Genomic DNA, 18,696 nt, shown 5'->3' on the forward strand with positions numbered 1-18,696 from the left:
TGGTACACCAAACCCTCCTCTCTCCTCCTGCCAAACTAAACTGCTTTAATGTGAAATTACTGAGCTGTGGTCAGGTGCTGGACCCTTGGTACTGTCACTGCTTCTTCACAAACCAGCTGTGACAAGACACCATGGAAAATCACTGCTAGAAAGAACGACAGTAAATATATACAAACAAATAAACATAACAGTCTAGAGGTGAGAAGGGTGACATGATTCTGGCTCCACCTAACTCTAACCCCGTTGATGCTACAGCCTAATCCTCTAGTCTAAAACCAAGCAATATTCTCATTTGCACCTGAGAGCCCTAGTATGGACAAAGCACTTTCATAAAAGCAGTCTGAGAACTACTATAGCATGAGGCCACAGCCAGGCCACACCTCCCATGGAGCTGCACTGGCCATGTACTGCTAGCAGAAGTGACTCTGTATGTGTCAGAACACAGACCTGATACAATGCAGAACCTATGCAAGGAGCTGATGTTATTGCTCTTCAACCATCAATACTCAGTTCTTTGTTGTGCACTGAGATGCTACTGAGATGCTACTGACTGGAAGACTCTTCTTCTAAAACAGCAAGTTTGGAAAAGACTCTGCCTCATCTTCCATCCTTGGCTATGTACAAGTGACCTTAAATCCCAAACGATTATTACAAAAGCAATTTTTATGCTTTTCACATTGGATCTGAAATTAAAACTCAGGCACTTCCTCCCTCCTTTTGGGTGCATACACTGTATCACACAATAAAAAGATAACCACAGTTATTACCCCTATCCTCATGAAGAGTATGCTGAACTGAAGATATCAGCAGGAAAAATCTGTTCGTAAGTCAAAGGACTGCTGTGAATTAAGAGGTGTACATTGCTATAGTGCACTTAGAGAATGGTATTTCTTTTTTTCCTAACTGCCTGGTTGTCTCTGGGAGTCCTGCCTTTGAAATATGGCCAGGACTCCAGGTGGACCTTGTCAGGTCCAGAACTGCCAACCTAACAGCAACAAGGAAAGATTCCTTCAGATCAGGAGAGGGTTCAGCTCTCATTTCAGACAACTACCAAGAGTATCTGTAGCACTTTTGTTGTTAGAAACAACATACTGTAATTAAATTTAAAAGTCAAAATTCTGTCACTCTGTTCCTCCCCCATCCTTGTCCTCATTTTTATTGTATGCCTTGGCACAAACTTTGTGGTGTCTGCTTTCCATATTTTCCTTCAAATATGCTCCCTTTTCTTCTCACAGGGAGCTCTCTCTCCTCTGTCTTACTTCCTGTATTTTTTCTCACCCCCATCCCCATTTCTCACCTATGCCGTTCTTTTTTTCAACTGTTATTTCTGTTCTTCCACTGCTACGTACACTTTATCCCTCCCTCATCCTTGAATGGAGATCATGGCTGGGATCATGTTCATTGCAAAGGCAGGGGGAGCGTTAGCAGTGGGACCCCTGAAGACAGCAAGGCAGCACTAACAGGTCACAGGTGACTGGCAGCACTCACAGCACCGGGGCAGTGAGCTCTGGCATGTCCTGCTGTGGGGTGAGCTTTGTCAGAGCACTGTTCCATTCCCACACAGGAACAACACTATTAAGAAGGTGGAAGACTTGACTGATGAAGGCCAGTTTACAGAGGGAGTAACACAGCTAACCAACAACAGAAAGGTAAAAGAGCACTCAAACCAAGGAGTCAGTGCCAGGAGGGGATTACTCCAGGTGAAGTTCAACAACAGTGACAGGAGCAATGGGATGTGAAGACGGGGAAGATGCAGACTAAAAACTGGCTTGGAAAAGAGAGTTTTCTGGCAGTGAGAATTGGTGTAAATCTTTATACTCCAGGCTTGCTTCAGTGAGAGATGCTGAGTAGTGCTTCTCTCAGGGCCTGTGCACCACTGGTGGCCTGCAGACAGAATACCAAACAGTCACAGGATATCCAAACCCCCAAAAGGAAGAAGGCACAAGAAACCACACACTCAACACACACTCTGATTTGGCAGGCAGGCAAAACAGATAGAAGAAAAATAAGAGTAATATATGGCTGATCCCAGTTAACCCAAATCTTGATAGTAAAAATGTACACGACAGTCTCTGGATGGTTTTTGATGAGGGTAGATAGTCCTTGTACTGTAGAAGTTTGAGAAGTACTGACACAGAGGGCAGCTGTGGATGCCCATGGGGAAAAAAATAAACCATAAGAATAGAAGAACCATAAAATAGTGTCTTATTCAGATTTCTTTGGTCCTTATGATTTTGGACCAGTAAGAAAATAAATAATAGACTGCAAATCCAATGCTCTGCATTCATAAATCAACAAACTGTATTTCCTTCTCTTCAGAAAAGAAGTTTGAAAGAGAATTCATGGCCATCTGTGAGACTAGCTCAAAACCTGTGGCTAGGAAAAAAAAACAAACTGTGAGGAGGCCACTGCTGATTTAACTTCAGATTTACAGTCTCAACATGTCTCCTACCTCGTAATTCACCATCCTTTATTACCTAACCTAGGGATTAGGAAGCACAGCAGAGAGGCTGAAAAACAAGTATTTATTCCCAGCACCACCAACCTCTTGCCACAAGACCATGACACAGTCACCAAACACATTCCATGTCTGAGCTCCCATTTGTGAAGTGGGGAGAAGGCTTCACCCTCTCTTGGCGAGGCAGGGCTTTATGGAGCTGGTTTAAGGAGTTTCAGGAAAAAGACCTTTTTGATGCTACTGGAGTCATTACAGTAGCTGAACAAGCTACTTGTTTGAGGCTTCAGTCTGAGCATCAGCAACCAAAATCCTGAGAGTGCTATTGAAAAAACATAAACACATATTCTTTAGTGTTTAAAGAATATCCTGTCTTTTGACCAGGCTCAGTACTGTGTCATTAGCAGTGTCTTATTATGTGTTTACACACAGAAGGACCAAAAGAGGGACATGCTGAGGACAAGGGAAAGGTAAAAGAAGTTAGTACAGTGAATTTGTGAAACAGGAAGACACAGTTTGTCAAAGGAGTACAGGAGGAGGCCTGGAGTCCCCCAGGTGTGCAACAGACTTGGAACACCTAGATCCCTTAATTCTGTTTAGCAATTCCAAATGGAGCACAGCTTGTGCCTGAGTTGCTCTCTGTGACCAGAAAGGTTGCCAGGGTTATTTCTGAAGAAACTGGGTACACGACCCCCACATCACACAATGTGTTACGCAGAGAAATGACAAAGATGCTTCTAGGAAGTGCTGGTCTCTGGTGTAAAAACCCTCAGGCAGAAAAACATCCATGTCAAAATCAGGACTGGCTTAGGCCAGTTATCATCCAACTGTTCACAGAGCAAATGTTAAGCCTTAAACTATCAGAAAGATTTACAGCAGACCATAACAAATTTCAAACTTCCTACTTTGTTGAGAAAAGCCACTCTTTAATAGAATAGTTGGCTCTGTGATTTGAAAACATTTTAAACTCTTCAAAAATAAATATATTTTTAGTAAACTGTGATTCCACCAGCTTGCACCGCGGTACTCTGTTCCTGTGGGGATAGAAAGGATACACAGCCAGGGCAATGTCTTTTTCTCCTAATATAATAAAGGGAGGAAATCTTAACTTTCATCTCACCCCTGCCTTCTAAGTTCATTTTCAACCAAAAAACCCAACCCAGAGAAGCTGGCAGGGTTTTTTTTTAAGCATGCAGCTGAACCTTATCTCAAAGCTATCTTAAACCACTACAGATTTTTGCCCTTTGGCACCCCTTTAATGATCCTTGTAAACTTATAGCTTTGGACTGTCACTTCTGCTAGAGTCAAAACTTAGTATGTCCCAGAGTCAGTCAAGCTAAGCCAACCCCAACTTCACAGCAGTCCAGCCCCTATGAACTGGAAGAAACCCTTCTTCATTCCTTTCTGTAGCAGGTAATTTTGCAGTTGAAGCTTCATAAACCAAAAAACTTCATTCATAAGCCCCACAATTTCAACAGGTTTATTTCAGCACTTCTGAGCTGTACTAAAAATACTCTCAAGTTGTTTTCCCCTCCCCTCAGAAATGTGTGTGCATGAGGAATATTGACAAAACAGATTTAATTCAAACATCTGTGCTCATCACTGAAGAATCAATGCAATCTGAATATCTGTATGCTTGCATCTTAGTCTTAAGTCTGTGGGGGAAAAATTCCAGTTCCCATGATACAGCAGCTGTATTTTGGGAGCAGCACATTTGGCAGCACATTCCAAAGACACAAGAGGGCAGAGCAGACTCAGCTTTAAGGGCACAATTTCAAGCTTACCCTAGCATGACATCCAAGGAAATATGCACCAAATATCTATCTAAGTTAAATGGAACATCTGCCAAGCAACAGTCTTGCTTTTTAATAAAGTAGTGATTTTGAAGCATTTGGGCAGCGAGTGAGAAAATCTCACAACTGAACATATAAAAGAAATTATTAAAAAAAATTCCCAATAACATGTCATTTTCTTGCAATTTAGGAGTGCTAATTATGGTTTTTGAACATGATGAAATCAGCTTAAATTGAATAGAAAGTATAAAATATAATGAAGAAATAAAGGGAAAAGTCATAGCAAAACCAACCTGATGGGAGTTTTTTCCCTCAGATGAACTCTTCTTCAGAGACAACCATTTCACAAAACTACAGTCTGTACAGAATCCTTCTGTACCTTTTGGATCTAGACTTTCATCTTACACCCACTTTCTTTAGTGAGCAGAATGCTACTTTCTGAAGGGAATTCACCTCCTCTCTTGGGTGCTCAGGCTGAAAGAAGCAGGTTTTGCAAATAAGCATTCAGCTCATTTGTGAGGTGATGGAGCCTCACAGGTACCTGTCAGTAGAGGAGCACAGCTACAGACCTGCCTTCAGTTAAATTAGACCTGTGGTGAAACACAGTCATGACAGAGCCAATAAAGTGAACTCACGGCGATGTAACAAGTCAAGAGGTGAAAATTTATCTCATTCAGGAGACAGAGTAAAGGCCGGGACATGTGTGTTCATCCTCAAATAGCCCCATTTTTCAGCAGGTAAGAGCAGTTGCTACTCACCACCTTGCAAATGCAAGAGACAGGAAGCTTTTCAGCTGAAGTTAAAAAACCAAGCACATCTCACCACAGAAAAAGGAGGCAAATGGACCAGCTTTCCAGAAGAAGGAAATAAACCTTCTGGTGCTTCTTAAACTCTGTGTGGAGAAGGTTAGGCAAAACTATCTTATAAGTAATGATGAAGGGTGGAGAAAACCTGCCAGAACAGCTTTTGTTGAAACAGTAGCATTTATTTCTTAGAATACTGAAGCTGTACCAAAACTTAGGAACTCATTTTACAGGCAGGAGTGTTTCCAACATTACAGGAAGAAAGAAAGTAATTTTCCTCATCAAGGAAAAAAATGAAAGGAATTGTTTGGCAAACTCAAAGAAGCCTTTTCTGCATTTTTACTCCAATAATGTTCCGCTCAGAACTCTGGCATTGAAAGTATTGGTATCTGTGAAACCCCAAAGGCATTTCCAGAAGAGAGACAATGCAAAATCTACTCTGCATGTCTGCCCTATATGAAAATGCAAATGTCAGAATCAGTGTGAATACCTGAATCCCTAATAAAACCAACTCAACTGTCTAAACAGTAATTTGTATATACAATATGTATTTGTATATACAATATATATTTGTATATTGTTTCAAATGCTTATCTATGTATGTTGAATATAGGAATTATAGTTAGCATTGCCATTCTCAAGTGACAGAAGTCCCCAGTTTTAGTACTCTTACCAACATGGACAACCCTATTATGTAGAATGATAAATGAGTCTCAGAACCAAGAGCCAGTGTCCAAATATGACTCCTTCCTGTGTAATACAAAAGGTATATAATGGTCCAGACGTAGCATTTTTCATGTTTTCTCTCCCAAATACTGAGCTAAGAAACTACTTAGACTAGTACAAAACAATTTCCAAGCTAAACTTCGACTTGCAAACTACACATGTCCAGGATAGGAGCCGATGGGATGTTAGTTTTGCATCCCCCTGGTCTAGATGAGAGATAAGAAAAGATAGTGGTGTGCACTTCACTGTATACACACACAGAGCTTGAAAATGGCCAGGGACCACCAGACTGGGAGCAAATATGTTGTTATATACTATGTGCTGGAGCTTGAACAAGATATGAGCACCAGGGCCCTCATACTTAAACAGATAGGTAGCACCAAAGTTCCTCACAACCACCTAATGCACACAAAAAACTGACACTAGTTTGTTCCATACAGTGGGATGCTAATCATTCCCAGGAATCTAAGGTAAGCTGTGAAGGCCCAATGCTGAACTCCTTACTGAATTTATTTGCACTTAACTCTTAAATCAGTTACTTCCTCTCAGTTGAAGAATCAGTCTTTCCTTCTATTATACAGAGGACATTGTCTAATAAAATAGAAAAACACCAGGGAGTACATTCATGGCAGGGGGCACGACAGACATGACACAGGCAGCGTTTTCTTGTCCATGACAGAGTTCATTTGAAGATATTAGAGTACCCAGAAGAGTAGAGCCCACTGAAGCTCTTGATATCTCTAATCTAAGAGGGTTGATGGCCCTTAACCAGATCAGTTTAATGAGCTTTTGAAAGCTAAATCCTGGGAGAGACTGCACAACGCATGTCCCATGCTTTCAGTAAATACCACTTCCAATCTATACATGCTGGGGCAGAGGCAAAGCAGCAGCCCACAAGGAGTTCAAAATAGTAACAAAATTCCCTCTGAGGTAGAGAGGTATCCCAGGGACACACTGGATGTGCCTCTGACTGTATCAGCCATGCCTAGATCAAGCCTCCCTAGTACAGCAGGACTCCTGTAGCACCTGTGCCCCAGCTCGAGCCAGGGAGGAATATGGCTTTTGGCTCCTGTTCCAAACCATAACAGCAATGATAGAGGAAATGTGAATAACTACCTGCCTTTTATGACTTTACCAACTCACATTTATGTGGGGACAAAGTGAAGTGCAAGAGTTAACATGTAGATCTATAAAATATAGCAAGATCTTGGGATAACACTGAATAATAGGAGAGGCACATCACTGCCACTGCACAGCTGAGCAGGGCTGACAGCAAACCCTATGGCTGGGCATCTCCCATCGGCTATGCTGGGGGGCCACCTCTGTGCTGTGAGGTCAAAAGGACTTGCCAGAGACTTGGTGATCACTGATTTCATTTGAGTTTCATTATGCAAAGCACCCACCCAGAACACAACTATACAACAGCCATGTGCTTCTTCCTGTGCCATGGATGAAACGTAAGAACTTGGCACTTCAGTAACAGCAGTGGAAAGAACTCTTTACAGATACCTAAGCAGAAACTTCAATATCAGCTTAATAACATAAGCAAATTATCATGGTCCCCAAATTTACATGTAACATGGGAAACAAGAAGCTAATGTTCTGCCCTAACACTGTCTTTGCACAGGTAAACAATCTTCTCCAACACATGTGGGACTTTTGCCTTCTACACTGCTCACCATTCAGACCTTGCACTTTGTGGTGTGGAAGGAACAAACTCAAATGAACAGGATTTTCTATTCAGAAACATTTTGTATTTTCAAATTAAGACCTTATAGAAGACTTGTAGACAATCCTGAAGCACTTAGGAAAAATGTAACTGAAACACTCGTTCTGGTCTTGAAGGATTCTGCTCTGTACTTGTTTGAATGCCTTAACTGGAGTAGGGTGCATCAACCAAGGCTGCTGCCTAACACAGGGTACAACTTGATCATTTTTCCAAAGTGAGGTGGACTGGGCCCACTCCAAAACCAATGAGAAGAAATAACTTCTGAGACAAACAAGCTATGTGTATTTTAAACACCAGAAAGAAAAAGAGCAAAGACCTATCTACGTGGGAAAGCTTTGTTGGTGTATGTTTTTCTGTTCTAATTATGTTAGTATAACTACAGCAAAGGAATGCACACACACCACTTTGTTTAAATTGGATTGGTTTCTGTTGTTAAAAAGTCTTTAGACAGCCCTGTACATCTCTTTTCCTAAACAACTGCAAAGCACTCTGGGTAAATATTCCATGGAACAGCATTCCCAGACTGAAACCCAATACTCATCAAACCCGTGCAATACCTGTGAGAAAATACTGGTAGGCAAGAACCTTACCCCCTACCTTACCCATTACCACAAAACTATGTTGGTTTAGGAAGCTATTGGTTTAGGACACTATTTCCACGCTGCTGACAGGTTGCAAGGAGGAAATCTTGTGCCCCAGGATTCTGTCTGGGATTATGAAGAAAAGGTAGTGCCTGCTGAATTGGAAGAAGCATGTGTTCCAGCTTGTTATTTCTGTGGATGTCATCTGATAAGATGCCACACTTCTAGCAGTATCCAGGACAAAGTGGTTTCTACTTCTGTCTTCTCTGGCACTGTGACACCGGGTCTTTGGCCACATCTTTGGTGCAATCAATGCCCTTCCCTGGTTTGACACTGAGCATGCCAAGCATCTAGCAGCAGCCAGAAGCCACTTATTCCAAGAAAACCTCAATGCTTCAAAGTAGCAAGTCCAGCACTTGATCTCTTCCAATAACACTTGCACAGACAGGAGACGGCAATAAGGAGGCAGAGGGAGGAAGGACAACTCCATCAGAGGGGAGTCCCTGACTGATGTGCCAGCACACATGGCAGCACCAGGAGCCAGGCACCCTGTGACAGCAGGCTCTTGAGTTTGGCTTTGAGTTCCAAGAGCCATGTGCCAATGGATAACTGTGACAGAAAGGGGAATTCATCTCACCTAACTCCAGCCAACATATTTCTGCAAGCTGTCTGTGTACCAGTGAAGCCAGTGGAAATGGGCACATTTGGACAGTGATTTACCTTATACATTCAGCAGTTTGAAATTAGTCACCTCTGGACACATCTCTACCCTCTGTTAGTAAAGTCCTAGTACTGCATATACATGTAAATTTTAGCTAGTGTGAGGTGTACTGAACTGTCCTTTGCTGCCAGACAATTACCTTCAAGAGAACTGTTGCTGCAAAGCAATCTTCCTGTTTTCCTGAAATGTGTATTCCTGTCTTGCAGGGAACAATGCTGACCTGTATAGTCTGAAAACACAAATACCTATCATTTTCTGGCCTCAGTTACTACACTGACTCCTAATTCATGAACCCAAGCATGACAGCAAGAGTGGAGGAGATGTCCACATGCAGAAACACCCTGAAGAGAAGCCCAGGAGGACAGAGAACTTATGACTGATTTCATAGAAGCCCATGGTTGGGGTTGGAAGGGACTTTAAAGATCATCTTGCTCCAACCCCTCTGCCATGGGCAGGGACACCTTCCACTACATCAGGTTGTTCAGAGCCCCATCCAACCTTGCCTTGAACACTTCCAGTGATGGGGCATCTACAACTTCTCTGGGCAACCTGTTCCACTGCCTGACCTGACAGTGACTCAGAGATGAATCCTCTGGAAGATGCCTTGAGCCACACAGACGTATCCATTTAGAAAACACTACCATACTTTGCAGCACCGAGTATCTGGCCAGTGAAGAGGAAAGTTCCCCTTGTGTTCAGTGTCAGTTCCCAGTATCCAACAGATCCTTTCCAAAAGGAAAAGTAACATCCTGTGTCTTCAGAAAATGCACTTCTTTGAGAAGTAAATAGTTGCAAGAACTTAAGAGTACTTGACGGGCACCTGCTGAGTGTTTTTCAACCCACTTTTTGGTGTGCAACAGTGCTGCAAAGATACGTCAAAATCCTATGCCCTACAATATGATATGTCCCACACAAAAGAATTTAAATGCTACTAACAGGGTAAGTAAAATCATGGGCTAAACTCTATTCTTAATTATGTTGTAATCAGAGAAGTATTAAGGACAACCCAGTCAGAAGAATGCCAGATTCATACCATACCAGTTGCAGGATCTGAACTCTGCTCTGTAGGTGGATTAGAACATTATGGAAAGAGCTAAACTCTTGGCTAATTTTCAAGAAGAGAAACATTGCTAAGCTCAACAAGCTAGACAGCTCTCAGCATGACCCATCATGGTTTGTATAAAACATCTTTGATTTAGTAGACATGCTATTTCCTTTTCATCTGATCTATTTAATGACCTTTTTCCAGGCTTTGGGATTCTGGGTACTCATTTTCTTTTTTACAGACTGAAAATGCTGTAACAAAGTCGGGGCAACAGAAGACATTGAGAGACATAGTATTTTCAAAATGTGGAACATATCTGCAGGCCTGGAAAAGCTAAATACTTCAAGGACAATTAGTAGATTTCTGAGACATGCAGTCATGTCTTTCAGTAAAACTTTACTAATTTGCTTCCTAGTAGATAAAAAGAATTAGCTTGTATTTGCAAAGATTTAAAAAAACCTAAAACACAGAGTATATATTAAGATTAGACTTTTCAAGTAGACAAATGCAGATGAAAGACTGCTCATAGAAGATCCAGGCTGCTATCAGTGATGTACATTTCACTTATACAAACCTCTTCAAATATACAAAGTTTCACATGCAAAGATTATTCCAGCATCCCTGGGCTATCCAATGGGGGTTTCATTTTACTGCCAAGGAAGCTGAAGCAGACCCTCAGTGAACTGACCAAAGCAACAGTGGGTTTCAGTGGCAGGCTCTGGCTCAGGATGTACCAGCAAATCTCCCATGGTCTCCAAAAGCACTTCTCATTTGGAGATCTTCTCCATTTTACAAAGGCAGCACTTGTCACTAACCCATTTTACAGCAAGGAAAATGTGAGAGACAAAACCCTAGAAGGGCTCATCAAGAGACAGCCTGGGGACAGGGGTGGAAAACCTCATCTTTCTGCCTGACATCCTCTGAACCAAGAATTTAACCAGTTCCTGGATCTGTCCCGAGTCACCAGCCATGTGCGATGCCACAGCATAACAATATTTGTTGAGGCATTTAAATTCAGAGAAAGGAAATATAGATACAAAAATACTGAAGTAAAAAAGTGCAGTGGAAAAGTTTATAAAAGCTATGAACAGCACACAGAGTATAAGCACTTCGGCTTATTTCAAGAATGTAGAATGTGATCCTAAATAATGTTAGGATTTGCAAAGATACATAACACAGACACACAGCTGAAGCCTTATATGAGATTTCCTCATGTGTCTAGAACTAAAATCCCTGTCCATTTGTTTGGTTTCAACTTTATGTTCTTGCCTTGCTGTGATTATTACTGATTGCTTTTTTCATCTTTGTGCCCATGGATGATTTCACGTGAGTGCAAAGCTGTGCTACTAGCACCGTGTAGGTATCCAAATGTGCTCATTTCTGTAGAGTCTCTCAAACACAAGGATCTACATGTCAGCACTCAAAGCACTCCAGAAACAAGCAGGAGTTTTGTGCTGTACAAACACATCAGTTCTCTGAGGTGGGGAGGCTGCTCTTCCCAACTGGAACTCAAATTTGGAGAAGATTAGATTATGCAAACAGAGGACTTCTGAGACTATGAATGTGTCCTGACAAGAACATTTTAGCTTTCCTTCCTCTTCCCCGAGGCCAGCACTGGTGCCATTTGTTAGCAGAAACTCGAGTGCCATGTATTAATCAGCAAAGCAGAGCATATGCATCTTTTCTGGGTGATTTATTCACATTACCAGAGAAAAGGGCAACAGAAGACATTGGGCCACTGCAGAGAAGGTGCTGTCAAACTCAACACTTGTGCTAAAAAACAGGAATGATGTACCTTTGGTCTCACAGGGAACAGCCTTCAAAACCTGACAGCTTCTCTCTAATATGCATGTGGAGGAGGATGTTATTTCTCAGAGCTGCTGAATTCAGCTCAGCAAGAAGGGGAAAGCACTCAGAAAGGAATGCTGTGTTTTGCCAAACAAGGACATGTTAGCACCCTACCAGGACACCAACTCAAGCAGTACCAGCATTTGTTTTGTTCCAGTAAGTCTGGCTATTAGTCACATCTATGCACTGTCTGCAGCAGCCAAATGCTGTAGTTAGACATATGAGACTTGTACAGGCAATTCCAGAAACACATTCATTCTGTGCCAAAATACAACACGCTGCCAGTTACAGAAGGGGATTCTCACTCCAAGAGCAGGGGTGATATTTTGTCTCCAAAAACGTACCAGGAGTCAGAGGTGACATAGGACCTGAGAACAGTCAGGAATGTACCATGGCTCAGTGTGACAACGTGCTTGTCCTTGGGAAACCCTTAGTTTTAGCAGAACAAGAGGAGGAAATGCCCTGAGGGCTTCTTGCAATGTCTCCACAGGAAGTGACATTGCAAGTATCAATTACACTGCTGAACTGAGAAAGTGGGGAAAAAAATAATCTGTGTTCAGAACTAGAAAATCACAGCAGGTGTCAATATTTTCCAGTCTTCAGGCATGTAACATCAACATTTCAAGCTTCTCCATCAAGTGTTTAATTCCAGTTCCCTTAGGTTCCTTAGGAATTGTCTGCACAGTGTATAGCAGAGTACAAAAGCAGGAAACCATTGGGAGATTTGGTGCTTTACTAAAAGGGGAAGCAGAGAACATGCCAAGTTTCTTGTGAAAAAAAAGATGATCGCGAATTGTGTAATGCTGCAAGGGGGACGGCTGTGATCCTGACAGTGGTTAGGCTATCACAGCTTTTGAAAGTCACAACCAGGATGACAGGGTTCCAGCAAAGAGCAAGTGGCAGTAAGCCAGCCTCACTCATGCAAAAATCTGTCACTACTGCTACTTGATTTTGCAGACCACTTTCATACAAATTCAAAGAGCAGGGAGGCATCCTGTCTACTTTGTTCACCTGAGAGCAACAGTTCAGGCTTCCAGATAGGAACAGGCAGTTTTGAACAGAGGGAACAAAGCCTAACAGAACTCATACCCTGCTGAATTCATATCTCTGCTGTTCCTTCTTTATAAATGAGAGGTCTAGGACATGACTTTGGTTCAGAGCACTTAATACAGTCATTAGGGACTTTAGGGGCTGCACCAACTAAATGCACCCTTGCAGAACTAAACTCCTTCATTTCCTTCTGACAGCCCTGTTTGGAGCACAAGGACACAGGCTTTACACTCCAACAGACTCATGGAAGGTATCAGTTCCAAGACTTACCAATGAGGAAACCACAAAACCAGAAAGGTCCCTTCTTTCCCAGCAAGCCCTCGTCATTCACCTGCATTTTTCTAGGGTGAGGCTGGGGAAGAAGGCAAGCACCCACCCACAGTCCAGGAGTGGACAGGATGCTTGTGACATTCCCACTTCAGTCATAAGCTAGCCATGACATACAGCAATTGTCAAGTGGATGTGCTACTGTAACCAATATAACCACCTTGCTGGAGGAGCTGGAGGATTGATCCTCCCATGGAGGCAGGACCAAATCCTACTGTAAAGAAAAGCAGCTTTCCTAGGTGGATGCAACCTCATGGCTACGGAAGGCAAACAAAGTGAGAACTCGAGGAGGATGGCACTGCCACAGCCTTTGCTGCCTAGAACAAAGAAGACATGTCTGAGCCAGACACGCTCAGGGCACAGAGTTGATATCTTGGCATGTTCTGAAACTAACTCTTCTACGCAATGTGCTTTATTCAGTTCATATTCTTCCCCATGAGGCTGAGCTAGATGCTTATTTGAATTTGCTTTTAAACCTGCAGGACGACCCCTGCCCTCTATACCATGAAAGAGTAATTATGTTCATTTTGGCAATAGTTATTGGTCTGTGATCGAAATAAACACCCTGTCCTCAATGCCTGTTTCTTAAGTCTGCCCAAGTAAGAGAATATTCTATAAATATATCCCTGTCAACGAGCCAATACACTCATGGGTTTTACCCTAATATTGGTTTACTTTTATAGCTCTTCCCCTATAAATATTTTGCAAACCTATCTCAGACAAGAAGAAATTAATTTTCTGTATGAAAGGCAAATAGCAGGATAGATGTTCATGTAGCACAGTGAAAAATGAAGCATTGCAAACACATCATTGCCAACTGGTAAATTAGCGAGAGTTTGAGAGTCAGGTATGAATGAAGTTACCAACCTTTCCTCTCCCCTTTCTGTTTATCCTTCTAAGCAGGAAATCCCAGACAAGTCTCAGAGACCACATTTAGTAATGTATCTTTCTAAGAACCAACTTTAGATTTTTTTAAGGATTTTCATTTATTACATTTCATGATCACTTCCGCACCTACCTGTGCTCATTCTACTTCAGCTTCTCTCAAAAAATACCCAAGGATTTTAATTTCATTTTGTTTTTAACCTTTGCATCCCATTTCTGCAGCACTTATATTCTGCAGCATGAGACTAGTCATTATGTTCCGCCTTAGAGCTGCCAAAACCCAGGGTTAAACTGCAGTCAGCCAAATTTCAGACCACTTCTTCAGGAGAACACAGGAGTGGTTCAAAAGCTGCTCCTCAGCACAAGATGGGGTCCTCACAGGCAATATCCCACCTCAGCCAGCAGGTACAACCTGCAGGCACCAGCATGAACATTTTAAAAATAACCTTACATGCATTTCATTCCAGCTACTCATCAGAGAATTCTCAAAAGATGTCAGGTGGCTTGTTATTTCAACCCCGATCTAACTGCAATATGATCAATAGAGGAAAAAGAGGGGACAGGACTTAAACACACCATGTGAACCAGACTTAGGTTTTCTAGTCTTTCTAAGAGACCAAAAAGATTCATCCAGTAAGGATCAGCAACGTCTTTTTGTTCCCCAGGATGAGACTAGTCTTCTGCATTCCAGGTCTGTGAAGCCCTGTGATACTTCCAAAAAATGGAAACTTAGATGTATATTTGTAGTTACGGGTTACATGTTCACACTATCCCATGAAAATGGTTCCTAGCATTCACTTGGTTTCTCTGTATTTTAATTTTCCTTCAGGTTCCCCATTTCCTTTTCTTTCTTGCCAGTGAGATCTTCAGCATCCCTTACTAAAGGGAACTTTTTTCCAGTATCAGGACAGTGTCTGACCGTAATAGAAAAATCAGCAGAGAGAAAGGCTAGTGGCAGGTAAGAGTATAAAACCACAAAAGCTTACAAGGACATTGTCCCTGTCATAGCCTCTTGTAGCTGCCTTTTAGGGACTTCTCCAGGAAAGTAAAGGGTTTATCTGCTCTCAACAGGTTTTTCTGCCGTCAATCTAATTGCTTTTTTGAACACACACAAATCAGCATTCACAGTGTTCTGTGGCCCTGAATTTCCCTGTTTAGCTATGCAGTATAGGATAGTGAAAATGTTGGGGTTTTTTTTAAGCATACCACCTACTACTTTCATATTTACCAGAAGAAACAACACATTGCTGTTCCCATTCATCATCAGCATGCTGCTCCCGATTCACACAGGCCTCCATTGTGCTCCCTCCCCTCTCAGCTGCCTCAAGAAGTTTTGAATTCTGCATTTCAGTTCGATCAAATCCTTTGCCAGTGAAGCTACTGCGCTGGGGATGGAAAAGAAAGAGTTTGGCTGCTCTAATGAAGCATTTCAGTAACACAGTGCAGGTTTCTGTCAAAAGATCTTAGATTTTGCCTCCAAAGACTTGTGCTGAGTCTTAAGTAGAGACCCTTAACAGCACAGGCAATCAGACAATCTTGCATTTAATGCACAAGATTTGGAGAAAAAACAAAAACCATACTTCTGTAAGCTTGCTTTGGGACTTTAGGCTATTTAGGTTGTATTTCAATGTACCAGGTTATTATGCAGTCTTTGTGAGGTTAGAACAGCCACTTTCTGAAAGAAGTAAGATATTTTGTTGGAAGAAGTTGCTGAAATGCAAGAGAATTGCTTATAGATGCAGGTCAGATTTTGAACACAGTCTCCTACACAAAGTCCCTACCTCTCATAATAAAGTGCTCTAAGCCAACAAACCTCGTTATTAAGAACTAGAAACTGCTCAAAAAAGAACATGGAATAATTAAAAAATAGCTGTTTATTAAAATTTTCTTAGTTCAGAAGGGACTGCATTTCAGCAGTTATAATGAAGATGATAAGCTGCGTTTATGCAGTTACAGAGCATTAAACAGACTGCATTCCTTTTGTGTGACTTACAAAACTAATCAGAGGCCATCATCAAAGAGGTATTATGTAATATCTATGCCGTTAAGTCAGGTTGTAAATCCTCCCACCCTTGTGTTCAGAAGGAGGGAGGAGATTCCTGCTCCAAAAAAACACTGCAGGCCCAGCTCAGAATTTGGTAGTGCTGGTCAGACTCAGACTTTCATCCACAATCACATCTAGATATGAATTTTCAAAGACTAGCATGCAGGTAGATAGGGAACAACATTCAAGTGAGATGCCTGCAGGGAATCTGTTTGCTTAACAGCATGCCTGCCCAAACACACCATATATATCCCCCACCCCCCAAAAAAACTCTTACCTAATTTAAAATAAAAGATGCCATATTATATATGTTCTGCTCATTCTCAAATTGAGAATATAGACAATAACATATAGCTAGAAATAGCCTCTAACTTTAGGTTAACTTTAAATCAAGAATCAAATTTTGTAGCTGGATTACGTCAGGTGTTTTTTGTATTTGCTTTGTAGCAGTAGATGTGTCTGGTGTGGGGCTCAGCTCAAAGAGTTCAGAAAGCTGCTGAGATGGGTTCTGAATCCTAGAAAAACTCCACACAACATTCCCTCTCCCCCTCCCAGAAGAGATGTGTTCAGCTGATTACACAGGCATCCCTAGTTCACTGCAGCATGAAAGGAATCAGAGCTGAGTAACACTCTTCCACAGTCCATCTTCTTCCTTTTACCTTGAAAAGGAGCTGTAAATTCAGAGGCTGCTCTGATTCTGAGCTAGCACACGCCTGGCAACGAGAGCTACCCCATTACTGGGAAAAAGATACGGTCTGGAAGAAATGTATGTTTCTCCTGCATGATGCAATGCTCCTGGTTAGATGCAAGCATGACACGGAAATAACCTGTCCCCTGCAAGGTGACACACAGCACGCTCTGCACAGTGAACAGAGGGGACTACTGCTGCTCTAGGCTTTGCCAGCTCCAGCCAAGCACGGTATTTCAGGGCACTGTAAGACTAAAAATCAAAGCAAACAGATGTCTCCAATCTCAGTAATAGCACTTGAACTGGTAATTACATCAGAGGCGCTGGTTCTCAGGAGAGCCGTTCACAGTATGATGGTGAGAATTTGGTCGATGGGCATTTTCCCATTATAGAAAACTCTTCAGTAAGGGCACCATCATTATGTACCATAAAAGTCAGTGCTGGCAAAAGACACTTAGGAAGCCCTGTGACAAATGGCAGACCCGTCCCAATATTAATCTTATCCAGCCATCAGCTGGAGATGTCTCAAATGGTAAATGTAATAGAAAAAATAACAAACAAATACTATTTTAGGAACAGCAGTTCTCTGGTCAACTCAGTCTACCGGCATTTAGCTGCAACCCTCCACAGACACATCTATTAAGTTTAATTAAAACACAAATATACAGTCTGTTTTATTTGAGCTCCATTTGGTGATATGCTGCCAGTCCATGGACTTTTACTCCCCTACATCAAACTCTGACTTTAGCATATGTAATACTTCATTTTGTGCAAACAAGTCTTCCTACAGGATAAAGATCATTACATTAAATTATCATTAATTTTAATTATCTCAACTCTGGATATGCTGCCCAGCCCTAAAGACATGTTTTATTTCAAACTACAAAGCAGTGTCACTCTTCTGGACTGTTTTTAAAAGCCATGACATTTATTTAACACTTACGACAATCAGTATAAAGGAGAAAGCTAAATTGCACCACTGAAATGGTAAACACCAAGTTCCCAGCAGTGTTAATCTTTCTCTGATCCCTTCTTCCAAGAGGCTGCTCCTAGGAATCTGATCAAACTTGAAAGCTCACAAGTACTTTTGGAGATTAGCTGGTGAAGCAGAAAAGAGGAGTGAGTTAGGGTGAACAGTGAGTGTAAGAAAAGTGTTTCATTGTACAAATTTCTTCACACTCGATCCCCGGGGTTCTTTTTATTAAATGTTTTATATTACTTTAATGACAGCCTGTACTGAATTTCCATAACCCCTCTTCCGTCAACAAAGCCCAGCACTGAGACTGGCCTTAATTTAACACTAAGAAAACAGGAGATGGAGGAAGACAGCTAGCCAGGGGTCCTAGCAGGTCTCTTGCACCATTTGCATCCTATAAAACACTCTAGTTTTTTACTTCACTTGAGGTAAATTGAATAAATAAGGCCTCTAGAGAGAAAAGAATGAGACACTACAATTTCTGAGATGCTGACAGATGAGAAGGAGGAAAAAAACCCCACTGCTTTAGGTTTTGGCCACTTTTGGAGACATTGGGCTCTGAAGCCTAAATAGTACCTCTTTTCATTGTTCTTGCTTGTCAGAAGTATTCTGCAATGGTGAGAAAAACATCCCTGCCTGAATGACTAAAAATCAAAAGACTGAGCATTAGACCAGGCATAATACAGTGCTACAAAACGGCACATGCATATTGCGTAGTTACTCAGATTAAAGTCTTAATCCAGATGACCTGAACGCAAAGATTTGTGGCTAGGTTTGGAGGTGATCAATTCAGGTAGACTCCAGCTACTTCACAAATTAAAACCAACCCCCAAAATTTTATTAAACACTGTCAGTCCGTCAAGGTTTGTGCTACAATACTCATGATCCTTCTATAAACCATTTCCTCATTGACAAGAGTGACTGAAAAAGTTATATAGTGCCCTGAAACTGGACAGCCTTGAGCCACATCCCAGGCAGAGAGGTGACTGCAGCAATGGGACACATCGCGATGGGGCACAGGGGAT

At 41.8% G+C, this 18,696-nt stretch overlaps 2 protein-coding genes across 5 annotated transcripts in view; one reads left to right on the forward strand and one right to left on the reverse strand.

Moving 5' to 3' along the window:
• CHGA (chromogranin A) overlaps positions 1 to 8,657 on the forward strand; it is a 48,443-nt gene extending 39,786 nt beyond the window's left edge. The window contains exon 8 of the mRNA XM_064659017.1: positions 8,619 to 8,657. Within this exon, the coding sequence (XP_064515087.1) occupies positions 8,619 to 8,642 (24 nt within the window). The 3' untranslated portion in view covers positions 8,643 to 8,657. The remainder of the gene's footprint in view (positions 1 to 8,618) is intronic.
• Positions 1 to 18,696, reverse strand: part of ITPK1 (inositol-tetrakisphosphate 1-kinase) — a 236,554-nt gene that overhangs the window by 119,750 nt on the left and 98,108 nt on the right. The window lies entirely within an intron of this gene.

The sequence above is a fragment of the Pseudopipra pipra genome, chromosome 6 (genome assembly GCF_036250125.1).
Source record: "Pseudopipra pipra isolate bDixPip1 chromosome 6, bDixPip1.hap1, whole genome shotgun sequence".
Classification (NCBI taxonomy): domain Eukaryota; kingdom Metazoa; phylum Chordata; class Aves; order Passeriformes; family Pipridae; genus Pseudopipra; species Pseudopipra pipra.